Source organism: Nannospalax galili, unplaced genomic scaffold (assembly GCF_000622305.1).
Source record: "Nannospalax galili isolate Female #2095 unplaced genomic scaffold, S.galili_v1.0 scaffold637, whole genome shotgun sequence".
Lineage (NCBI taxonomy): Eukaryota > Metazoa > Chordata > Mammalia > Rodentia > Spalacidae > Nannospalax > Nannospalax galili.
This window is the reverse complement of record NW_008340411.1, coordinates 324,643-351,179: the sequence shown is the minus strand read 5'-3', so window position 1 is coordinate 351,179 and position 26,537 is coordinate 324,643. Positions and strand designations below refer to the sequence as shown.

The following is a 26,537-nucleotide window of genomic DNA, read 5'->3' as shown; positions in this document are numbered from 1 at the left end:
CAAACACACACACACACACACACACACACACACACACACACACACCATATTTATATGTGAGGTAGAGATACCATAGGAATAATAAGTATGTCTTCCTGTTTTCAGATATTCAGAAGTTGCTGAGGACTTCACTTTGTTTGCAGATTTTAGAATATGAATTTAGCCTTGTGAAATATATACAGTGCTTGGTTTCAGAGAGTTTGATTTCAGAAGAGGAAAAATTAAAAAAACAAAAACAACAAAACCTATTTTTTGAGGGCTCAAAAGGAAAAAAAAAAAAGGGAAAAAAAGGTCAGAAACACATCCATATCCTACGTGCTTGGAGTTGATTGAGGAAGGAAATTCTACCCAAATTATGCCAAGTAATAGTTATAATTTTGAGATATTAAGAAAATGATTAGCCAAACACATGCACATAGGATCTCTATGTTTTTGGAGACCCTCCCTGTTCAGGTGCTGCCCATCAACTGCCCTGTTTTAAATACGGACCTTGTGTGTTCTGTTCTACAAAGATTGCATTGAGAAATCTATGTGGAAACTCAAGCTGTTTGTGTGAGGTATGGGTGACAAGCCAAGTCTTAATTTCTTTATTCTAATTAGAAATTGACACAGGGTTTTAATATAGTGGAAAATACTGCTTTCCTCTGTGAAACGAATGCATGGAATTCAAAGGAGTCCCTTTCCTCTGAGCCTGGCTCAGGTCTAGGCTGACCTGGTCTGAGATGGGAGGCTTTCTGTAGGCATGTGGTGATGCTGGCCCATCAGGCCTGCTATATGGCCCTGGTACAAAAGAACCTGAGAAGACAGGCCCTTCTCATGTGGATGGAGAGGTTTACATCAGCTCATACTCAGGAACACCAAGAATATCCTCAACAGAATGTAAACAATGCTCTCACTGGCACGAGGATTGCCTAGACTGCCTATGGCACCTACAGAACCACTTCAGATGCAACAGATCCTCAGTATTAGTTAACACTGTAGTAGTTTCCAATCCAACACGTGATGAGTTCCTAAAAGTACATCAACTTTTCTTATCCTTCCACCAGACTTGTGAGGTTGGCATCATTATCTGGTCCACAGATAAGTTCACAGTGGTTTAGAAGGTGTGAGTGACCTGCCCTGCCCATATTCACACAGTTGCTATGGCAGAATATTCTAGAGTTCCTACATGTTCCTATTCATCACTGGTACTTCCAAAAATAAAGTCCTATAGAGAATCACAAGACAGGTTAAGGAAGAAATTGTTCTTGACCTCTACAAATTTGTATTTTATTAAATTAATTAATTTTTATATGAGTGGGCACATGTACCACTGTGTGCATGTGGAGGTCAGAGGATAACTTGTGGGAGTTGATTCTCTTTCCACCATGTGAATCCCAGGAATCAACCTGATGGCAAGTGCCTTTAGCAACTGTGCCATCTTGCTGGCCCTGTTTCTGACTTCTGAAAGGAATCCATAAACTTGGAAAATTATCTGACATTTGCAAAGGCGACAGACCCTCAATTGAGCAAGCATTGCTAGAGACAAGTTCCCCAGCATTTTGAATTTGTAGGGAACCAGATGCTTATAGCTCAAATTCTGTCCTTACTTGTTTACAGTGACTGCCCAGCCCCTTAACAGAACATTCCCTGAGGAATGATTGGGGGCTGCTAACTCCTTGTAGTTTGTGATTTTTCAACAGTAAGTTACCACAGCAGCTCCATTCCATTTCTACCTGGTGAGCTCAGAGACATCCTCTGAGTCATTTCATTTTTAGATTGGGATTAAATACACACACACACACACACACACACACACACACACACACACACACACACGCATGCACTCACACAGAGGCACGCACACACATGAGCATACACATACTCCCTTACCTTTTTCCTCATTGCTTCCCCAAGGGTATTTTGTTCTGAGCTAGTGGCAGATGCCACAGGAGGGAGATGGCATCTTTCAACAGAAGGCTCCCGTGACAAGCACCTGCCTCTGGCCTTGTGGGATTTCATGTTCCCTTGTTTGTCTGTAGAAACAGGCAGGAATGAGTCCTTGTTAGCTGCAGCTATGGGATGATCAGCTGAGTTTCATCTCTTGATTTTTGTTCTTTTTTCTTTTCTTTATTTTTTCAGTGCAAGAAGCAAGTTTATTTATTTTTTTGATATGGAATTAACAAGGGAATGATGCCAAAATGAGGAACAATTGCAACATTTTGCATATGGAAATGGTCCATGAAATACTTATTCAGATTGTTAAAATTATTGTCAGCTTAAAGAAGTTGAAATTCTAAGTTTGCTCACAAAAATAAAAATTCATTTCTTTTTCTTTTTCTTTTAATTAAAATTTTTGCTATTTTCATACAGTATAATTTGATGGTGTTTAGATTTCCCTCCCCTATCTGTACCTTCTCTTATTCTCCCCCACCCAATTTAAGGTGCTGTATTATATATATTATGTGTATAATATATATAATAGGACCTATAGAGTTTAATTCATGTCTCCAAATGCCCTTCAGTGTGTTTTTACTTAATTTTATTTATTAAAATTAAAAAAAAATTTTTATTTTATGTGTATGAGTGTATTGCCTGCATGGATGTAAGTGTACCTGTGTTGTGCAATGCCTATGGAGGTCAGAAAAGGGCATCAGATCTCCTGGTTGGAGTTACAGACAGTTGTCAGTTGCCATGTGGGTGCTGGTTCTCTACAAGAGCAGCCAGTGCTCCCAACCACTGAGCCATCTCTCTAGCCCCTGTTCTTTTGGTTTTTGAGACAGGGTCTCACACTAAAGCCTAACATGCTGGTGTGAAACTCACTGTATAACCTAGGCTGGCTTTGAACTGGTGTCAGTCCGCCTGCCTTAGCTTCCTGAGTGCTAGAATTACATGTATATACTACCATGCCCTGACTTGTGTGCCCTTTCTGGGATAATGTATGAATATATAGAGGACAGAAAATAGAAGTTTTATTCAATTTGGCTGATGAGAAAAAAATTGGGGAGAGTGTGTGGGGGGCATGGAAATGGCCATGGCTTTGTCTGGGACAGGGGCAGGCAGTGGGCCCAAGTTCGTTTTCTGGCTCTTGCTGACTGGGTCAGGTGGTAGAGAGAAAAAAAAAAAAACCAGCAAAAATAACAATTATGTATTGAGTACTAAATATGGGAAGAGAATTATGCACAGTGTTTTACTTGTATTAACTCAATCCCTACAGCAGTCTTCCCATTTCACAGAGTAGGAAGCAGCCTCAGCAAAATGAAGAGTTTGCCCAAGATCACAGCTAATGAGTGGGGGATAATTTAAACTCAGGCACTTGGGTGATAGAATTTGTATGGCTCAGCACCATGATGAGCCTGTCAGAGTCTCATTTGTGCATTAATTTCAAAAGTGAGTGGCACAAGGAAGTGACATTTGGCCTGCCTGTATTCTCATGTGAACTCTGCATGGTGAGGTGCACTCAGATCAGTGAGTAATAGACCTCTGGCTTCTTACCACTAAGATCTGCCTTCCTATTGGGGAAGGCACCGCCATAGAATGTGATGTGGGGTTTGTCACTCAGGAGCCGAGAGTGACCGATGTAGACGCGCCCAAGAGCCTTCTCGGAGGCTTGCTGTGTCTGTTCATTGTGACTTTCCTCTGAAGCATGAATGCGGAGGTGATTCTCTATCAATGTGTCCTAGGGAACAACACACAGTCCTGTAAACAGGCTGTCACAAAGGAACAAAGCAGTTTCCTGTAACTCAGCCTTTGTGGCTAGACTTGTGGATCCAGGAATAAAATTTCTTTTGCAAGCTGGGAAGATAAGGTTATAAAAGAAGATCTTTAATGCTGTTTACTACTATGAAACATTTAATTATTGGCAATGGAATGACATATAACTATGCCTGACTTCTTTTTGTTACACACACACACACACACACACACACACACACACACCCCAAAATGAAGTGTTTAGATCATGGTCTTTAACATCATAAAATGTCTCTCTTCCAGAAGCAGGTAGATCTCTATGAGTTCAAGGCCACCCTGGTCTACATAGTAAGTTCCAGGCTGGCCAGGGCTACATAGAAAGGCCCTGTCTTTAAAAAAGTTCTCTCCCTCTCTCTCCCCTTCTGTTGTGCTGTTGTGTGTGGTTCTTCCTCTCTCTTTCTGTCTCCTTAGCATATGACCTTGTAAAGTCAAACAAGGTTTTTCAAGATGGGAGTAGATATTGCCTGTGTTGCTTTGGGTGATTAGTAACAGCATACATACACACCACAGAGCCTTAGAATTTAGAGGGTTTTTTTTTTTTTTTTTGCATTTTTAACTCACAGTTCCATCTGTAGAGGAGTTTGTTCATTCAGGTTCAAAGTTAAGTTCTTGGACAAGCTTATCACAACTAGTAAAAAAGTAGGCTTAGATCAAGTCTAAGGCTGTCCTGGTTTGTGTCTCTGTTGCTATGATAAAGCGCTGACCAAAAGTAACCTGGGGGAGGCTTACAGATCACAGTCTTTCATCTAGGGAAGTCAGGGCAGGTACTCTAGTGGGAGCAAAGTCAGGAACTATGAAAGAATGTTGCTTACTGACTTGTTCCCCCTGGCTTGCTCCATTACCTTTCTTATACTGCACAGGCCCACCTGCCTAAGGATAACACTCACAGTGGACTGGGCCCTTGTACATCAATCAGCAACGAAGAAAATGTCCCACAGACATGCCCACGGGCCAATCTGATGGAGGAAATTCCTCAACTGAGGTTCCCTTTTTGTAGGAGTCTCTAGTTTGTGTCAAGTTGACAAAAACTAACCAGCAAAAGACCAAGAGCACTTTCTTTCTAGACAAGATCACAGCTGCCTAGATGGGGCAAGAAGTCAGGGGAGAATCTGGATCAGTAATGCAGAGAACCAGGAGATTAACTGTTAAGATGGTGACTTTAGCCCAGGACCTGGAAAGCATACATGTCCAAAGTTTACTGTGACTTTCCAAGAGGAGGATACAAGGGCAGCATTTCCCAAATGCATTGCCTGCAGAACCCTTTTGTTATTTATTTATCTATTTATTTATGTATTTGTTTATTTATTATTTATTGTCTTTTTGAAACAGGGTCTCCCTGTAGCCCCAGCTGGCCTGGAACTCACTATGGAGACCAGGCTGGCCTCTATCTAACAGCGATCCACCTGCCTCTGCTCCTCAAGTGCTGTAACTAAAGTGCTGTACCACCATGCAATGACAATGTCAGAGTTCCACAGGTGACAATTTAGGAAACAATGTTCAGAATCAAAGCAGAGAGTCTTCTTTCTGGAGACTCTCAAGAAACGGTGAAAGGAGAAAAAATCTCCTCTGAAGTCAAGAAGAACAGAGAGAAACCCAACAGAAACGGTACCTCTATCTGAGTTTCATCCTCCTGTGATGGCTTCTTCCTGAGTGGCATCAGGTAAGTCCCCTGACTGCTGTGATTCTGGGCTGCAGAGTCCATGTATCCATTAGCTCCAGCTTCCTCTTCATCCAAGCCCTGCTGACCTGCAAAGGAGAAGAGTGGGTCATCTGGGAACCTCAGACATGGCACTGAGCATGGTGTTGTTGCTGCTTCCCTGAGCAACGGTGGCCAAGCCCTTATTTCTTCTGCTCTCATATTTCTGTATTTCTGATAGTGTCTTGTGGAAATGACAGCCAGCTGGTAGACGCAGCTGCACTGGATGTCAGGAGACTCAGTGGACACATCTGTAAAAAGGGGACACTACTTTCTTGCTCTTACTTTCTTGCAGAATTGTCTGGACCTCAAATCAGTTAATGACAGTGACTGTTCTGTGTGAAGTGCAAGGAGTCCTGGGTGGCAGTGGTGTGACTGTGTGTGTGTGTGTGTGTGAGAGAGAGAGAGAGAGAGAGAGAGAGAGAGAGAGAGACAGAGAGAGAGAGAAAGAGAGAGAGACCTGCTGCCCTGACCTGTTGTCACTGAGATGCTGAGCTGGAAGCCCGCTCTTGGGGTTCCTGGGTGTCTCCTGGTGGTTTGCTTGGGGAAGACCTTTGCCTACTGCGGGGAAGTGGGATTGCCTAGCTTTGGATTCATCCTGTCTACAGCCCTCAGGAAGGATCTGAGTCAACAGATGACTCCAGCATAGTTAACAAATCTTTCATCGATAGTTTAAAGGGTCCTGCAGCTATTTTCATCACCTACTCAAGGTAGATTTATTGCTGAAAGAGTCTGGCAAACCTTCCTTGTTTGGAGCCAAGCTTTAGCAATACCTCTACTCCAAGCATGCAGCTATGTGGAACAATCCGGGGTTGTCTTTCAACCAGGGGCTCTGGGAGCCTCCAGGTGCCCTGGGTGAGATGGAGAACTGGCCTTCTGGGAGTGCCTGTTCCTTCTGCCAGTCAGCCTTACCTTCCCCGTATGCTCTCCAACCCTCACCTGTTGTCATATTCTGTTCCTTGGTGCCACTGGCTCAAGAGTCAGATGCCTGTGAGGGGGGGGCACCCCCCCTCCAGCTCTCCTTCCTCTTCCTGAAGGCTACCCTGTTTTGAAGTGATACTGAAAGTATTATTAATGGACAGGACAAGCTCAGGTTCAGGTTCAGATGTCTGCCTGGCCTTTAATGGCCTGGGGAGTTTAATGGATCCTAGGAATTCCTCCATCTGAGACAGCTCAGGGCCATGTTGACTTGTCCTCAAGAAAACCTCAGTTCCATACAGAGTACAGCACCAAAGACCTTTTGGGGTACTCTAGAATGGTCCTTTGGTGTTAAGCCAGCCTGAAGATCCATCCTTCCCAGTCAGATTCATATGGAACCAGAAATACATTTCTGAGGGTAGAGGAAGTGGAACTCCAGCCAAATGGATACTTACTGAACAGCTGTGTACCTGAGTGTATGAGAGGGGCAGGGGCATTATGGGTAGGGATACAGACAGATCATTTCTCTTTGGCCATGTCCAAGTGAGACTGAATGTGTGACTCAGTTGATGTGAGAGTAAAAAGAATTCATTCTCAGTACACGTCCTTGCCTGGCTCATTTGTTTATGCTAATAGAAACAGGCTGGCAAGAAAAATACTGGACATTTTAATTATTGAAAGGAGACCAAAGTTTAGTCTCTTACTACATCAAATATGGGCTCAGATCATCCAAATAATGTGATTCATGCTAGGAATTTAGAACTCTTGGAGAACTTTTACGTCTGTCTTCTCCTGTGATCTCTCTCTCTCTCTCTCTCTCTCTCTCTCTCTCTCTCTCTGTTGTCTGTGCCCATGCAGAGGCCAGAAGAGGAGGCAAAGAATCTTCCTCTGTCACTCTTCATCTTAATCTTTTTTTTTTTTTTGGTCTTTTTGAGACAGGGTCTCCCTGTAGCCCCAGCTGGCCTGGAACTCACTATGTAGACCAGGCTGGCCTTGAACTCACAGAGATCCACCTGCCTCTGCCTCCCAAGTGCTGGGATTAAAGGTGTACCACCACACCTAGCCATCTTATTATTTTATTTAAAAATATTTTATTTATTATATTTATTTTTATATGTGTGAGTGTATTGCCTTCATGTATGTAAGTGCACCTATGTCATGCAATGCCCACAGAGGTCAGAAGAGGTGTTGGATCCCCTGGAACTGGAGTTATGGATGGTTGCTCACTGCCATGTGGGTACTGGGAGTCAAACACAGGTTCTCTGCAAGAGTAGCCAGTGCTTTTAACCACTGAGCCATCTGCAGCCTTTCCTTTCTCTGAACCTGAAGCTTGCCATTTTGGCTAGATTGGCTGGCCAATGACCTACTGGTATCTGCCTGTCTCCACCCTGAAGGCTAAAAGTTCAACTTTTAGATGGGTGCTGAGGATCCGAATTCAGGTCTTTTTGCTTTCATAGTATGAGCCATTTCTTCAGCCCTCTTGTGATTTTTCACAACAGATGGGGGGGTAGGGAGGAGTTGGGGGCTGGAAGGGATGCTGACACCATTGCTTCCATTTTACAGATGAGCAAACTACCGAAGTTTGGCCAACATCTCATTGGGAGAACTGAGCTTTTCAGCCAGGACTTCTCCTATGTCTCCAGATAAAACAGCAAACAGAAGGTTAAAGAGTGACAAAGTCAAAACCAATGAAAACATCAGTTAGGATTCAAGTTTTAGCCTCTGAACTCCTTTTACTTCTTTAAAAATTGATTTTTTTGCCCCTGTGATCATGGGCAATTGGGCATTGCAATTAGTAATTATGCTAAAAAAAAAAAAAACCCAAAAGCCAGGGAGGTCTATAATTAACATTTATTGAGTGCTTACTATGTGCCAGGGACTGCATTATCCCCTTGAACTCCCACATACAATCCTATGAAGTATAAGTGGTATGGTCACTCTATTTTATAAATGGGGAAACTAAGGCTGAGAGAGGTCATATGGCTTAGAATCTGGTGCTGATGCTTCATGTCCAATCCCTATCTACAGTTAGCAAAGCCACTGATCCTGTGGGTGTGCAATGATACCCCTCCCCCACTGAGAGTGCTGCAATCCACTTTATTGTGTCCCAGTGCATCGAAATCTAAGGCTATCAACTAGAGACTATAGGATTTGTGAGGAAAGAGATCATAGATAATGGTGGCATAGCATGCCACCTGGGGAAGGGCAGGGGTCCCCACATGGGCACATTTTTATGTAGATTCCAATCCCTCGGACATGGATTGCCAAAAAACTTGGTTTCTTCAATGCCCCAGAATCAAGTGGTTTAAGGAATTTTGATTTCTGTTGGCAAAGAAAATAGAGACTTATGTTATGGACCAAAGTATTAACATATAAAGAGAAAGACAGTTGCCTGATCAAGATGTTTCATGGGCCTGGAAAGATGACTCAGTGGTCAAGAGTTCTGGCTGCTCTTGCAAAGGACCCAGGTTTGGTTCCTAGCACCCATATGGCAGCTAACAATTGTCCATAACTCCAGTTCCAGGGTATCCAATGCCCTCTTCTGGCTTCTGCCAGCATCGCACACTTGAGTATACATATACATGCAAGCAATATACTCATACACATAAAAAAATGTTTCATGTGTACAAACTGAATGTTGACTAGATTTTGAGCAACCAGAGTCTAGACTCAAGTGAACTGTATAGCTGGAGTACTTCATAGAGTTCTACCTGCCTCTGCCTCTTGAGTGCTGGGATGAAGGGTGTGTGCCACCACACTAGGCTGCAAAATTACCTGTATATGATGCTAGGCTCTTATACTTTTCTCAAGAGCTCCACTACCAGTCATGCCCATTATAGCTTATCTTGTCTTGTCTGCCCATTACAGCTACTCATTTTTTCCTGTCTCTTTTACCAAAGACAATTTATGGCTCTTTCAATGCCACAAGTTCCCAAGAATAATATTAACAGGTAGACATCTCCACAGTATTGCACAGCTTACAGCCAGATCATAATAATTTTTTATGCAATATTGAGGTCCTCTTAATCTTCCTGATATACAAATGAACAAACAAGCTTAATTAAAGAGATAAATGATTTGTTTAAGATCTTCTATCTAGCAAATGAGACGGCAGCCATTGAAAACAAATTTCTGGCTCCAACATCTATATTTTTTCTCATTATTGTCATAAAAATCATAGGATTAAAGAATATTAGATGATGTCACATGTCTGTAACTGCTGCACCTGGGAAGCTAAGGCAGGAGGACTGAGTTTGAGGTTAGCCTGGGCTACACAGTGAGACTCTGTCTCAAAAAAAACCAACCAACCAATTAACCGACCAACCAACCCACCAACCAACCAACCAACCAGCCAACCCACCAACCAACCAACCCATCAACCAACCAAAAAAAAGAATATTAGAGTTGGATCAAGCCTAAGAAATCTGAACTCTAGAGTCTGTACCTGTGCTCTTCAGCACAGTAGCCACATGTTGGTATTTGTATGTAAATGAATTAAAATAAAAAAGAACTCAGTTTCACAGTTTCTGTGACTACATTTCAAGTGCTTGCTATATGTACATGACTGATGGGGAATTCTATTGGAAGCACACATGTAATTCTATCTGGACTGAGTCATTCATCTTACAGATGTGGGCAGTGGGACCCAGAACCCCTAGATCTTATTCCAGAAAATTTTACTTTAAGCTGTTAAAATCCAAATATCTGAGAACTTGTCACAAAATTGATAGGTATGGGAATAGCAAGTTGGCTCAGTGGTTAAAGTGCTTGCCATGCAAGTGTGAGACCCTGAGTTCAGATTCCCAGAGTGCATATAAATGTTAGGTGGGCATGATGGCCAACCCTTAATTCCAGCCTCAGAAGGTAGAGACAGGAGCTCCCCAGAGCAAGCTGGTTAGCAAGACTAGATATAGCAGCAAGCTCTGGGTTTGATTGAGAGAGCCTGCCTTAAGGAATCAGGTGAAGAGCAATTGATGATGATTCCCAGTATCAACTTGGGTCTCCACACATGTCATCCCACACATGTAAAAACATGCACATTCACATGCACACCACACACATAGACACACAGGAAAAATGTGGGGGAAATCAATGGGTACCTTGTTTGTAAGGTGTTCCTTGTTGAATCCAAAATGAAGGGAAGACAGGCAGGAGATGGTATTTTGGGGGTTCACCTGAAAGACCCTGTAGTGGCTTGAGATTCTTGGGTGTACTAAGTTGACTGTCCTGGAGCAGTGCCGAATCCTTGATGCACCCTGAGGGACAGGTCAGGAGTTATTAATAGAAGCATGGTTACCAATCTAGAGTTCTGGAGAAAAATACAAGTCCCACCATTTGTACTAGTCTTCTCTGCAGAGACATTAAAGAAGATGAAAGGAATTAGAGGAATCATATAGCATGCCTGGAACCCTGTCTCTATCCATTGTCTTGAGTACTTTTGGTCTTGTGCCACATGTAAGCTTAGTCTACTTTACCATCTCCAAGAACTAGGTCCGTATTGGAAACAAACAAATGAATGAACCAACAACCTTCCTTAAAGTTGGGTGGAAGTCTTGTCCTGCTTCAGGAGAGATCTAGTGACAGTGGGTGTGTCTTGCTTGCTTCTGTCTGCCACACGAGCAGTAGCTCTTCAAATCCAGTCATTCTCTAGTATTTGCTGAGGCTTACCAAGGGGCCCACCCCTCTGCTAGGCAGCAGGGAGACACAAAGGAGTTAGGCATGGCTTCCTCAGAGCCTGTTGGAGAGACGGTTCACTGTGCTCAACTCTGCAGCTCTGAGTCAGTGTGATGTGAGGTCAGAAAGTGAGGAGCTCATTATTGGCTGGAATTGTCAGAAGACTTTGTGGAAGACTCAGGCTTGCCAGCCTCAAAAAGACAAACGCTAAATATTTTCTCTTATTTGCAGAATCTAGATTTTAAAAGAATTATGTGTATTTCTCACTCTTTGTGTGTGTGTGTGTGTGTGTGAGAGAGAGAGAGAGAGAGAGAGAGAGAGAGAGAGAGAGAGTGTGTGTGTATGTGTGTGTGTGTGAAGGTCATGAGACCTTTTTAGTGAAGGCCTCATGAGCAGGGAGGAAGAGATCCTAAGTGAGGCGGGGAATAGAGAGGTTAATTGGCTACATGTTCTAAGAAAGCAGAAGTTGGGAGTAACAGTGAAGAAAGGGAACCAGCTGGACGAGGAGTTGGGGAAGAGACCAGAATGAGAGCAAACTTTAATGACATGTGTATAAAGATGACACAATTAATCCCATGACTCTGTATACTAACAGGAAAAGTCAACTTTAACCAGCTTTTGAAAAGGAAGGCAAAGAAATAGGCTTGAAGGGTGGAGTGGATTTATCTCAGGGGCAGAAAGAAGTGGCTAGAGAATACATTAATATCATAAAAAAGGCGAGTTCCAAGATGTGAGAGTGACAGGGCCACAGCCACCTTTCAGAGTCTCACCAGTGTTCCTCCCGCCTGAGGGTCTGCTTTAAAGAGGGTCTTTGGCAAGGAGTTATGGCAAGCGGCTTGCAAATACAAGGTACATGTGTCTTTTCTTAGACTTTTCTTAGCATGTTAGCTACATGACTTCATGGGTAGGTCTGAGACATTTGCTTGTTGTTGAGAAAGGGCCTCTTTTCTTGAGGATGTTGGGCCCAGGCTATAGGACAGTGGCCTGTTCTGCCTGGGTCCTATCCAATGATAAACACCTTTTGGTTAAGACACTCTTTTTCCTGAGTGTTAAATAAACAGAACCACCTGTAACCATGGGACTGCCTTGAAAGTAAAATCAATGGCCAGGCAAGCCCACATCACTCATTTTGTTTCAAGTCACCACTTACTGGGTAGAGAGCTATTTTCTCTCCTTTCCCAGGGTAAACCTATAAATCAAAAAGCAAGCCAGAATCCTCTGGTGCTGTGTGTTGGTGCTGAAGAAGTGGCAGCCAGCAAAGTGTGGACTGTCACATCTTAGCGCTCATCTCTCATCCCCAATATGTTTGCCAAATAAAATACAGGATGTCCAATTAAATTGGGGTTTTGGATAAACAATGAATACTTTTTAGCAGAAATATGTACCAAACACTGCAAGTCTCACTGTTGGTGTGGACGAGTGTGAGCTGAATCTGGCAACTTGCATCCCTGATCCTGGCTTTCATTTCTACATCTTTGCAGAGTGCATTGGGGTCTCTGTCATAAGAGGGGTGTTCATCTCACTACCGAGGGGATTGTGCTGGAGACCTGCCATCTTCAAGAGGACCTGGGATGACCTCAGACAGGGAAATCAGGAATGCTGGGAAGAACGTGGAGCTGCGGGTGTGGGGAGGATCTGCCTTCTGGCCCTAGCTTGGCTTTGGGCCAAAGGACTTTGAACAAATACTTTGCTTTTCTAGGTCTCTTTTTTCTTTTCTTTATATCTAATGCTTCAAAAAATGTAATTATTTTTATTTTACGTGTCTGAGTGTTTTGCCTGCATGTATTTAGGTGCCCCACATGCATGCAATGCCCATGGAGGCCAGAAGAGGGCATTGGATCCCCTGGAGCTGGAGTTATGGACAGTTGTTAGCTGCCATGTGTGTGCTGGGATCTGAACATAGGTCCTTTGGAAGAGCAGCAAGTGCTCTTAACTGCTGAGCCACCTCTCCAGCCCTGGTCTCTGTTTTTTCTTGTGAATAAGTTAAATTGGAAATCTCTGATGCCTGGGAATGGGGTAGGTTGAGAAGAAAGTTCTATATTGGGCTGTGGCGTGTGAGATGCTGAGGGTGAGGGGTGAGAGAGGTGGGAGTGGGGTAAAGTCTTCAGGTTTTCCTTTCTTCTGCAAATGTCAGGAAAGATAAAGGGCATTAGCTGGGATGAAGGCTTGTGGGTTGCTAAGTTCAGGGTCTTTGCCTTAGTGCAAAATTGGGTGATTCAGGCCTTGATGGAAAATACACCCTCACACCGGAATGCGAGGTTAGGGAGCCTGGAGTTTACATCCTCCCATTTTTCCACTAACCTGCACGTCGGAGCCTGTACATGGTGTCGGGAGGCCAAGTCCGCAAGAGACCTCGAAGGTATCTCTTGGCCGAATACCCAGGCTGGATCTGCCGTTGAGTCTGGCTCTCTGGCTGACTTCGGAAGTAGAGGTAGGGTTGCCCAGCTCTGTCCTCCTCCCTCTGTGGGGACAGCAGTCAGGAAACAGGGCAGCTGCTGAGCTCTGAGACTCCCAGTGATGCAGGATGGTTAGCACAATACTCATTAGTAATCTGGAGACGCCCAGAAAATGCCAGAAGGCACCAAAAACAGATGCCTTGGCTAATAAATGCAAATCAAGAGCCCACAGAGCAAAGCCCTGAAAGGCCCCTGAAGATTTGCAGTTGGAAGGAGAAGGGGAAATGACAAATACCAGACCCCATCTTGAGATAGAGCATTAGGATGGGATAAAGCCTCAGAAGAAACATTTCCTAGTTCAGCTGTGCAAATCAGTTCAGTCCCTTCCAAATGGCTCTGCGTTGCAATGGGAAAGTCTGTGTGTACACGAGCCTCAGCCCTCAATGCTTCTAATATAAGTACTGGGACAGACAAACCATGCCCATATTCATAGGGAGTCTGGCATTTTGAAAAACAGTCTGGCTCTGTTGCAATTCATTTCAGCTAGGGAAAAGTTTCTGGGAAGCTTCCTGCCCAAATCAGCCCCTCTGTGCAAGACATTGTGAGGAATATACAGCTTATATTTATGACTAGAGATTTATATTACATAAAGAACTTTTGCCTCATTATAATCCTATAAGGTGAACTGAGTTAATATTACTCTTACATGCAGAAACTTCAGAGGATGATTAAGCCCATGAATAACAAATGTGATACTTGTGCTGATATCTCTCACTTTCCCCTTGTTCATGGCAGATATTACTAATCCATTAAGGCATTCATGATTGCTGATTGGACATGATCTCAGAATCTATACTCTTCAAAGTTTTTTAAGCAAGGCATAATTTATATATAACATACATAGATTTAATAAAAGTTTAATAAAATTTGACAATTATATATATTTTTGGAACTGTTGACAATTATATATACCTTTGGAACTGCCATTTTAAACAAAATTGAACATTTCTCAATAACTCAGGAAGTTCCCTTGTATCACTTCCTAGTTATCTACTTTCTGCCTACCAGATAATCAAAATTTGGTTTCTTTTTTTAAACTTGTTTTTGTTTTAAAGATTTATTTAGTTTTATTTTATGTATATGAGTGTTTGCCTACATATATGTATGTGTACCATATAAATGCCTGATGCCCACAGAGGCCAGAAGAGGGTGCCCACTTCCCTGGTACCAGAGTTAAAGATGGTTGTGAGCCATGATGTGGGTGCTGGGAACTGAAGCAGCCACTGCCCTTAACCATTGAGCCATGTCTCTGGTACCATGATTTTTATTTCTAAACCCATTTATATAAATGGAAATGTATGCCGTATATTCATTGATGTGCCATGAACCTGGTCCATGGTAATCCAGTGAGAACTGGTATGAGAGATGAAACTTTCACCCCTTGGTGAAACAACTCTCACAGGCCATAATGCAGTCTGGGAAGATAAAGGGTGTCTCAGCCCATTTTCTGCTCCTGTAACAGTACCTAAGATTGGGTAATTTATAAAAAACAGAGGTTTGTTTCCTATAGCTCTGAGGGGCCTGAATCTGGTGAGGACCTTCTTGCTGTCTCATCATTGGCAGGAGGCAGTCAGACAGAAATATATATGCACTTACGTGTATACATGAGAGATGACTGTGGACATGGAGTGGGGGCTGAACTTATACTTTTATTAGGAACTCACTTTCTTGATAACTAATCCAATCTCACTGATAACCATACTAATCCAATCATGAGGGTGGAGCCCCGTGTTTGGGGATTAAGTTTCTAACTCATGAACTTTGTGACTACATTCAAACCACAGCAGAAAGTAGAAAGCTCTGCCAGTTGCCAGTGGACCCAGGCCAGAATTGAGAGCTTCAAATTGCTTATCAGTACAAAGCCTCCTGTTCTTAAAGAACATATCATCTCATCAGTGGGCCAGGACTTAGCACCATGAACCAGCTTGATAACACAAGAAAAAAAGATATGACTTTGAAGCAGGTGCTTCATTGAATGTCCCAGTGAGTAAGAACTGTGAGACTAGAGCCCAACATGTTCACACTTGTTAGGATTCAGTAAAACCTGACTTGATGGTTACCAGGATGAGGATCTTAGCACACATAACAAAAAGACCAAAGTTTGGAGAGTAACAGAGCTGGTTAAATCAGACGTTCAATGGCTCCTAAGTTCCACAGGCAGCAAGTCCCTTTGTACCTCTGAAAACAGTCTTTTGCTTCAGTCTTACAGGCCTGCTGAGCCTGAATGATGGACACAGGAGACATGAAGTAGGTCCAGAAAGCCCAGAAGAATCACGGGAGGGAGCTTATGAGAAAGCCTAAGACAGTTTATGCCTGGATTTAGGATCAGGATGTCTGCATTCAAGGTTCATTCTGCCTCAGGAACTTTATGATTTGGGGTAAATCTTGGAGCCTTTCTGAACCTCCTTCTGAAGTGGAGCTAATAGCATGTTAGAGGGAGTAAAAAGTTCATGGCATTTGGACTCACATGACTTAAAAGGGTCAGAAATCACAGGGCCCAGCAATAATAGGGACATATTATTGGGAAATCAACGACTTCATTAAACGAATGCACAGTTATAATCCCAGCTCTCCCACTTCTCAGTCACCTAAGTTATATAAACTTATCAGTAAGACTGACATAATTCCTGTCTTTCAGGGCTCCCCACCTCCCATATTATAGATTGAACCTAATGTCTTGCATGTGCTAGGCAAGTGCTCTGCCACAGACTAATATCCCTAGCCCTCCCAACCACTTCCTACCTTTTTTCTTTTTTTTTTTTGAGACAAGTTTTCACTAAATTGCCCAGGTAGGCCTTGAACTTGTGATCTTCCTGCCTCTGCTTCCTGAATAGAATGGGATTACAGACCTGTGCCACCTTGTTTGATGGTGTAAGTGAAATCATGTAAGTGAAATGTATCTTGCTGAATCTAGTTCTGACAAGGTGAGGGGTTCTATCCTCTCAGTCCTCCTGGTCTTCTTGCTCTCCTGCCTTGATCATGTGAGCCTGTTTCCAATCTTCTAAGGAGACTGAGCAGTAGCTTTGAGATCCAGTCCTGCTGAACTTATGTCCTTAGGCAAATGAATTACTTCCTGATTAATTTTGCTCAGTGTCCTCAGTGAAAGGAATCACAGGCCAAGGTATATAATGTATTCTATACTTGTAGGTGGTCAACAAATATTAGGTCTTCTCTCTTTGTCCAGGGTGTGGGACTATAGGAATTGCATAATACTTCTTCACCTCACTGCTTCTTAACAGAACTCCCAATTTATTCTTTATTATTTTTATTTGGTTAGCTGAACCCCTTTCCCAGAATCCCTTGCATTCTGAAGTGACAATATTACCTGGCACTGGACAAAGAGATGGAATAGGAAGCTCTGACAGCTTCTTGCAAAATCCTGGCTTCCACAAAGAAAGGACAGTTGTGTAACACTGGTGTGATGGCCCCTTTCTGCTTTGAACCAAAGTGTGACTTCTAGACTTACGGGGACCACTGAACAGGAGGCCTCTTCTGGGTGGACTGGAACCTCATTTCTTCCCTGTAAACCTTTGCTTCAGCTGACTGTTTTCTCTGAATTCCCACAATCTAGCCCCTTCTGTGATGCTATGGCCTCTGTGAGCACAACATCATGTCCTGTTTGAGTCTGGGCAAGACCCCCTGGTTGTCCTTGCTAGTGGGTATTTCTGAAATACCAGCTTGATTCTAGAGCTTTGCTGGCTGGCTTGCTCAAGGTGCAAGGAGTTGCCAAGACAAGTCAGGGAAGGCCTGGCCTTGGAAATTGGACTACTTACATACTGTTTTACTTAACATTTGAAAGCTGATCTTGGCCACTGTATGAGTTTACCATGGCTGCTATAACAACTCACACACAATTAGTGACTCAAATAAAACAAATGTATTATCTTACACTTCTAGCAGTCAGATGCTTGAAATGGGTCTCAGTGGGCTAATATCAAGGTGTGGCCAGGTCTGTGTTTCTGTTGGAGGCTCTGGGAAAGAACTGTTTTCCTCTTCCAACTTCTAGAGGCCCAGGTATTCCTTGGCTCGTGTCTGCCTCCTCCAAGCCAGCAACATTGGGCTGTGTCCTTCTCATGCTGCTGTCTCTCTAGCTCTCCCTTCTGAATCCTTCTTGCATTAAAAAAAATTATTTATTATTTTTATTTTATGTGTATTCATGTATTGCCTGCATGTAGGTAAGTGCACCCATGTTGTGCAATGCCCACAGAGGTCAGAAGAGGCTGTTGGATCCCCTGGGACTGGAGTTATGGATAGCTGCCATGTGAGTGCTGGGATTCGAACCCGGGTCTTCTGAACCAGTGTTCTTAACCACTGAGCAATCTCTCCAGCCCTCCTTCTTGCATTTTTAAGAATCCCTGTACTTGCCAGGCGTGGTGGTGCATACCTTTAATCCCAGCATTTGGGAGGCAGAGGCAGGTGGATCTCTCTGAGTTCAAGGCCAGCCTGGTCTACATAGTGCGTTCCAGGCCAGCTGGGACTACAGGGAGATCCTGTCTCAAAAAGACCAAAAAGAAGAATTCCTGTACCTATACATAATCCAGAATAATTTCCCCATTTAAGGCTAGCTGGCTGAGCACAGTGGTATAATCCCAGCATACAGGAGGCAGGGGCAGGAGGACTGTGAATTCAAGACCAGCCTGCACTACATAGTGAGACACTGTCTTAAAAACAAACAAACAAACAAACAAACAAAAACAAGGACTGGGGATATAACTCAATGGTAGGGTACTTGCCTAGTATGTATGAGGCTCCGGGTTCAATCCTTAGAACCAAATGGAACCAAACCAAACCAAACTACCTGATTAACAGCTCAAATTCCATTTGCAACCTTAATTCCCCTTTGCCTTATAATCTAACATATTCACAGGCTCCAGGGATTAAGAAAAAGACATCATGGGGCTCTCTCTCTCTCTCTCTCTCTCTCTCTCTCTCTCTGTGGTTTAAGTTCTTTTCTAGTTTCTCTTGGTAATTTCTTAGTGACGCCTCTGAAGTTAGTTAACAAAGTCACATCACTGGATGAACTGAAGTGTTCAGGGAAGTCCAGGGACACTGAAGAGGCCAGTCAGGGTGAAACCAAGCTGTTCCTTGATTTTCAACATGCATTATCTGAGTGGAAACAAGGCAAAACACAAAAGAACAGGTATAGAATAATTATAACCTCATAAAATATATCTTGTTTATGTATAATTATGGTGGAAAAGCTGGAAGAAAATACATCAAAATGCTAGTTGTAGCGATATTAGGCTGCTAGGCATAAGAATACATGCAATTTCTTTTATAAAATTAAATTTTTGTAATATGGTTAGATTATATTTATAAACAGGAAATCTGTTAAAAATGAATTAACTTCATTGCTCCTAGTCCCTTCTCATTCATATTTCCTTAGCCCTCTTTCCCTAACAGCTTCCTATACCTAATCACCCACTCAAAAGTTACTCTAAATGTAAAGGGAGACAGAAGGGAGCCAGGAGGGAGTTTCTGGAACAGGAAAATAAACATGACAGCAGGAGGCTGGCAGTGATGCTTCCAGACTGCTCAGCCTGCCTTGGCTTTGCCAGTCAACCCTCTCCAGGTTTCTTCTGAAACAAGTAATTAGCATGCACAGAACAGCTGGTTAGCCACCCTCCATCTTTAATGAGAGACTTGCTTGATAGGCTGCCTTCTCTGTGCCTACGAGGCCTATGAAGACAGAAGGGTGAGGGGAACTCCCAGTTCCTTGTGCCTGGCCTTGTATCTGCAGTGCTGTCCACTCACCCCGGTACAGAAGGAAGCTTTGGGTGGGGCTCATATTCCTGCTTAGAGTGGCAGAGTACCAGAGTCCCCAGGAAGGTCAGAACAGCCTGGTCAGCCAACTGCCACTGTATTGCAGAGGGTGGCCCAGGTTCTGTGTGTAGAAGTCCACAGGAGGTAAAGAGAGAGGCCCAGAAATGCCAGAGGTATAAAGCAAAGTCATCCACAATTTGGCCCTCACCCACCTCTCTAGGTATATTTGTAGCCAAGAATCGGCCTGGCTAATCCCTCTGAACTCTCTGCTTGCTCTTGGCTCCTGCTCACCTATGCCCATGTCTGTCTCTATTTTTACTAAGGACTCCAGTCAAATCCTTCCTCCTCCAAGAAGCCATTCTAGATATTCCCAGTCAGAAGCAGAGTGCTAAGACTCCAAGAACACACACAACAAAAGCAGAATTAGACAAATGGGATTTCCCCAGAGTCAGAAGCTCCTGCAGAAAATAGGCAGCAGAGGGAAGGGGCAAGCTTCAAAACTGAATGTTTTTTGCAAAGTATTTAATCTGAAAAAGGGTTAATATCTAGAATATATGAGAAACTTAAAAAGTTAGTAAAAATCCAATTTAAAAATAGGCAACTTATATGACTAGTCTTCTCAAAAGAAGAAATTTGAATTGGTCAAGAAATTTATGAAGAAAAAATGCTTAACACCAGTAGCAGCAGAGAAATGCAAATTAAACCTCAGTGAACAATCATCTCATTTCAATTAGAAAAAAAAAAAGGAAAAAAAGAAAGAAAGAAAAAAGAAAAGGCCAGCAGAATGGTTCAGGGGATAAAAATGATTGCTGCTAAGCCTGACAAATCTGAGTTCAAACTCTGGGACCCACATGGTGGGAGGTGAGAACTGACTCCCACAAGTTACCTCTGACCGCCACGTACGTTCTTGCCTCTCCTGCCAAACGTACAATAAATAAATGTAATTTTTTAAAAGATAAAAATAAGGGCTGGGGCTGTAGCTCAGTAGAATGCTTGCTAACATGCATGAGGCCCTGGGTTCTATCCCCAGCACAAAAACCAAACACAGTGGTCAATGTCTGTAAACCTACCACTCCAGAGATGGAGGCAAGAGGATCAGAAGTTCAGTCATTTTCAGCTACATGGTAAGCTTGAGGCCAGACATGAGATTTTATCTTTTAAAAAAATTCAAATACCAGATGCTGGTGAGGGCATGGAGCAAAGGGAACTCTTACATACTGTGGGTGGGGCTGTAAATCAGAATAGCCACTATGGAGAACAGCACAATAAAAATATAGATCTACCACATGATCCAGCAATCCCACTACTAGGTATGTATCTGGAGAAAATAAAGTTGCCATACTTGCACTTCCATGTCTATTCTGGCATTATTCACAATAGCTAACATAGAGAATCATCCTAGATGCCCATCAATGGATGAACGAATAAAGAAAATGTGATCTATACATATATATGAACATAGAAATATTCCAGGCGATAAAAAGGAATGTTATCATTTGCAGCAAAATGGATGGGATTGGAGAACATCAAATAAAATGAGTCAGACATGGAAACACTTCAAGTTCTTGCCCTCTTATATTTGGATGCCATAGAGAAGTAGAGCTGGATGTTGAACAGTGATTATTAGAGGCAGGCGGGGGGTAGAAGGGATGTAGAAGGAACACGTTCTAGCATCTACAGCATGGAGCAGTGACTGTATTTCACAAAACCCTATTGTCTATTTTATGAATAACTATGAGAGAAGCTCAAAGGCTTCAAACACAATGTAATGATAAACAGATCGAAATGCCAGTTATCTGATTTGCCCATGCATGTGTGTGATTACACGTTGCATATGTATGTTGAAATACCATATCACACCTCATAAATATGTATAGTCTTGTATTAGTCAAAAACTTATATATGTGTATATGTTATATATGTGTTTGTTTCTTTTGGGGGGTTTTGAGACCTAGTCTTGCTGTGCTGCCTAGGCTGGTCTTGAACTTCTGGATTTAAATGATCTTGCCTCAGCCAGCTGGGTGGGTGGACCAATGTACTGGTTTAATAAGAAATTTTTGAAAATGTTTAAGGAAAGCTAGGTGAAATGTTGGCGGTGGATGTTTCAAAATGAATGTTAACTGAAAATGCTAGCTGCCCTGATCTAATCATTTCACATTGTATAATACGTATTGAATTGTCATACTGTACTCCATAAATGTGGACAATAAAAATCAAAGTAGTAATAAAGCAATCACAATCTCTACCTTTTTTATAGTTCCAGAGCATATCAATAAATTATAATCCACCTTGTCTCATGGATTGCCTATCAGTTGTCACCAGGACACCCACTTGTTTCTTTCTCTAGGCTGCATATTCCTATTGGGTAGAGATTTTGCGCCGCCATCACACCCTGGCAATTAATATGTTCACCCAACCACTATTTGTTGGGTTTCTGCTTTGTGTCAGGCATTGTTCTTGTGCTGAACAACCAGTTGTTAGCTCGGTTGAGTGGAAAGACCCAATGTTTGTACTTCATTGCTGACCCCCTGAGCCCCAGCTTTGTAAAATAAAATTGTGGAACTGGATGGCAGAAATGGTTGTACAACAATGTGAATGGTGTACTTAGTGCCAGTGTACTGTATATATACAAATGATTAAAACAGCAAAGTTTATGTATGTTTCAGCATGATAGAAAATAATACATGCTTTATAAAGGCGTGAGAATTAAATGAGTCAACTAGATAAAACAGTTTGATGACTGATATAACAGTAAATTCTGGGTATTAGTCATTATTATAAATATTCTCTGGGACTGGGGAGATGGTTCATCAGATAAAGGTGCTAGCTGTGCAAAACTGATGACCTGAGTTTGTATCCCCAGAACTTCTGTAAAAGAGCTGTGCACATGCCAGGTATGGTTGCACACCCCTTTAATCCCAGCACTCAGGAGGCAGAGGCAGGTGGACTGCTGTATGATAGAGGCCAGCCTGGTCTACATAGTGAGTTCCAGGCCAGCTGGGGCTACAGGGAGACCCCGTCTCAAAAAATAAAATATAATATAAACCAACAAAACAAGATAATTCAAAAAGCCAAAACCAAAACTCAGACAAACAAACAAACAAACAAACAAACAAAAAACCCAAACCAAAACAACATCCAGGAGAAGTATCAATGTGTCTACAGAAGTCTGAGAACTGATATCCAATCCCTTGACTTGACATTGATCTTTATTCCTCAGGAAGCTGGATCATCGGGAAAATTGCCCAGTGGGTAGATGTTCAGAAACAAATTGCAGAGATATCACCACATACAGGCAATTATACTCACACAGAACTGGAGCTGTGAGTGTAAACCTTGGCTTGTATCTGCCTGTGCTAGCCTCTCTAGATCTGGGTGGAAACTTTGGATTTCCTAGTTCTTGGTCCAGTCAGTACAGGCTTTCTATAAGAAGAGAATGTCAGACCCCCTGGAGCTGGAGCTAAAGGTCGTTGTGAGCTGCTTGACATGGGTGCTGGGAACCAAACTCAGGTCTCTGAAAGAACAGCAAGCATTCTTAACCACTGAGTCATCTCTCCAGCCCTGACATTGCTATTTTTATTATTTATATATGAAAACTTTTGTAACCTACTTTTGAAAGGATACTGTGAATATTTTTTCACTTATTACTTACACATGGCTTATTGCCTGACCGAGAATCTGTCATATGGTTGTATTGTAATTTATTTAATCAATATTTCATTGTGAGAGATTTACAGTTTTCAGTGTTCCACTTAATGGTTTACTCTATAGTAAACAATTGTGGTGTAAATCTTAGGGCATATCTCTGCTTACTTCTTTTTAAGGAGCTTCTAAAAGTAGAAAGCTGAGTCAAAGTGTATCAACCTTTTCTAGGCGTTTACCAAAATGCCATCCAGAAAGGTCATGTGAATTTTCAGGCAGAACATATGAGACTATCTCCACAGCCTTTCAGAACTGGGCATTGTGATTCTGCATTTCTTGAGTCTATAGCTTTCCTAATCCAATAGTACTCAGTGTTTCCCAAAGCAGTCCTCTGCTGAGGTGTTCATTTTCCATAATCCCAAGTTCTTTTGAGTTGCTTTCTTTTCTTTTTAAATAAATAATATTATGTTTTCTAATATTAAATTCCTGCCCTGTTACTATTCCAAACCTTTTCTTTCTTTGCACCATTTCCCTTCTGCCCATCTGCAGTCAGACTATGTCATTCTGTTTTGCGCAGGTTTGCATTATAAATGGTAGATGGATGCTAGAAGACAAGAACTTCTTTCCTCTATTGAGCTCACTGAAGACACAGCTGTCCCTGGTGAAATGATCGACTTTATAAATTCAGAGTTCCCTGTTCCCCTAAAGAATTAAGCCATGTGGACAGACATCTCAAAGCCAGGAAGGTATTCTTTCTCTGGGAAGTTACTCTAACCAGGAAAACAGAAAGAACTCTAAGTATTTAAACACTAAAGGGGTCTGGTGAGAAGGCTCAGTGGGTAAAGGTACTTGTTGCCACTAAGCCTAATGACCTTTAGTGACCCGAATTCTGTCTCTGGAACCCACATGGTGGAAGGAGATAACTGACCCTTGAAAGTTGTCCTCTGACCTCCTCATGTGCCCTCGTTCCATAAAAATATAAATATTGGGGGCTGGAGAGATGGCAGAGTGGTTAACAACACTGACTGTTCTTGCATTTGAACCCGGGTTCAAATTCCAGCACCCACATGGCAGCTAACAACTGCCCGTAACTCCAGTTCCAGGGGATCCAACAGCTTCTTCTGTCCTCTGCGGGCAGTCATTGTATGACACAGATTCACTTACCTACAGGCAGGCAATACACGTGTACACATAAAATAAAAATAGTAAATATTTAAATATATATATATAAATATTGAACAGAAGGAATTTAATTTAGGGAATTGGTTACACAGGTGATTGGAGAGCTCAGAAGTGAAACAGATACTTAGGCAACACTGGGGTCAGCAAGATCAGGAAGCCCATCCTCTTTTGCTAGAAGGACAAAGAAAGGCACTGGGTCACCTAGAAGCACCTCAACCAGTGTGTCCCTGTCTGTTGGAAGCTGGACCACAGAGGTGATGCAGATGTTTCTTGTCAACTGATCAGAGTAAAGGGGGAAGTACCCTGGCTCTTCCCTTCTTCCTTACCAATCTCTTCCCAGTGTCTCCCACTGGCAAACTGAACCAGCAGCTGGTTGACACAGATGTTTTTGGAACTGCTACAGACTGTGGTTGACCCCCTATGAACAGAGCAGAGCAGAAGGATGTGGAGGGTGTCTGAGAACAAACAGACCAAGGCCAGGCACAATGACCTCTGGAGTCCCTTCAGGTTCATAGACAATAGGATTTCCATGCTGCCCATGGAGAGGTAGGCACATCCAGATTTGAATTCTGGCTCTGTCATTCTCTGGCCCTCAGACCATAGGAAGTCACTTAACTCCTTTAAACTTCTGTTTCTGTCTTAGTTTGTTTCTTCATTGCTGTGACAAAATACTCTGACCAATATCAACTTGGGGAGGAAAGGGTTTATTCAGCTTACATCTCCCAGGTCACAGTTCATCAGGGAATCCAAGGTAAGAACTCAGGGCAGGACCCTGGAGGCAGGAGCTGGAGCACAGGCCATGGAGGAGTGCTACTTACTCGCTTGCTCCTCTGGCCCCTACTCAGTCTGCTTTTTTATGCAACATAGGCCCACCTGCCCAGGGGTGGCACCACCCACAGTGGGCTGGGTCCTCCCACATCACTCAACAATCAAGGTGCCCCATGGACATGGCCACAGGCCAGTCCAATGAAGGCAATTCCCCAATTGAGGGTCCCTCAACCCAGGTGTGTCAAGTTGACATTAAAGCTATCCAGCACAGTTTCCTTATCTGCAAAAGAGCCATACCTTCAGCTCAGCATTCAGGAGGCTAAAGCAGGAGGATCATGAATTGGAGGCCAGCTTAGGTTGTTTGTTTACTATTGCTGTGATAAACACCATGACCAAATCAACTCAGGGAAGAAGGGGTTTATTTCAGTTTACAGTACAGTCCTTCATAAAGGGAAGCCAGGGCAAGAGCTCAGGCAGGAACTCAGAGGCAGAAGCTGACCCATGTTCAGCCTGTTTTCTTATTCAACCATGGACCACCTGCCCTGGAGTGGCATCACCCACAGTGGGGTGGGTCCTCCTACATCCCTTAAAAATCAAGAAAATGCCTCACAGACTTGCCCACAGGCCAGTCTGATAGAGGTAATCCCTCAACTGAGGTTTCCACTTGCCAGGTATGTCAGGTTGACAACTAAAGCTGTTCAGAACACTGGGCTACACAGTGAGACCCTGTCTTAAAAAGGTGAGCAGGTAGGGATGGGAGCTACATTTCACACATCATTGGGAGGATTAAATAAAATAATAGCTATTAATTATTGTAAACATTTAGCAAGTGTTTTCCTTTTGTTAAAAAATGTATGGCTTCATGACAAAGGACAATGGGGCATTTAGTCAAGGACATCAAGCCTCTCTACTTTGGAGGGGAAGAGAGCAAAAGAATCTTTCCTTTTGGAAGTTCTGTCTAGAATGGGGTAGTTGTTCAATACAAGTTGTTCAATAATCAAAGTGGGAAACAATCTAAGAAACATTGAAATCATGCGTGATTAATTCACTCACTCCACCAACATTTATGGAAAGGATTTAGACAGAGTCCTTCCCTTAGGGGAGACATTATTCCACCGGATGGTCAAAGAGACTTTCAGTGTGTGATGGGATGGAAATGTTTGCAAAGGAGGAAGCCCTGGTATATTTCTGCCCAGGAAAGTGGAAGAAGGCTTTGGTGAGATGATATGTTGTGTTTTGAAGGATATGTAGGAGTTATCTAGTGCAGAAGCAGGCATAAAAATGTAGTTGTGAACAGGGTTGTTGGGATGAACTAGCCACATTGGGAAGGGTTTTGAGGGATATACTATGGTTAAGGTGGTAGGAAGAGCAAGTGGGACATATGGCTAGACATGAAAGAGAAACCCAATGTGAGAAGGGTCTGGTGTCAGAAGCTAAAGATTTATTCGTATTGAGAGACTTTGAAACTAGGGAGTAACTCACCATCTCTAATCTAGAATTTCACAAAGTAACACATCTTCCCAGACTGTCTCAGGGCCTCAGCCAAAGGGCTGATGCCTATGGTTACATAAAGCAGGGGCCATGCGTGCATCTCAAAATATTAGATAGCATGAAGAAGAAAAGAAGAGAGCTTTTCCCTTAATATTAAATGCAGAATGGAAAAAGTCATTAACTTTCCTGCTGACACTAAAAGGTTCAAGGTAAAT

At 42.8% G+C, this 26,537-nt stretch overlaps 1 protein-coding gene across 1 annotated transcript in view; it reads right to left on the bottom strand.

The window, feature by feature from the left end:
- Positions 1–26,537, bottom strand: part of Kiaa2012 (KIAA2012 ortholog) — a 112,660-nt gene that overhangs the window by 83,994 nt on the left and 2,129 nt on the right. The window contains exons 3-7 of the mRNA XM_029564657.1: positions 13,322–13,481; positions 10,447–10,602; positions 5,342–5,478; positions 3,475–3,658; positions 1,873–2,015 (exon numbers count right to left, since the gene is read on the bottom strand). Coding sequence (XP_029420517.1) covers positions 1,873–2,015; positions 3,475–3,658; positions 5,342–5,478; positions 10,447–10,602; positions 13,322–13,481 — 780 coding nt within the window. The remainder of the gene's footprint in view (positions 1–1,872; positions 2,016–3,474; positions 3,659–5,341; positions 5,479–10,446; positions 10,603–13,321; positions 13,482–26,537) is intronic.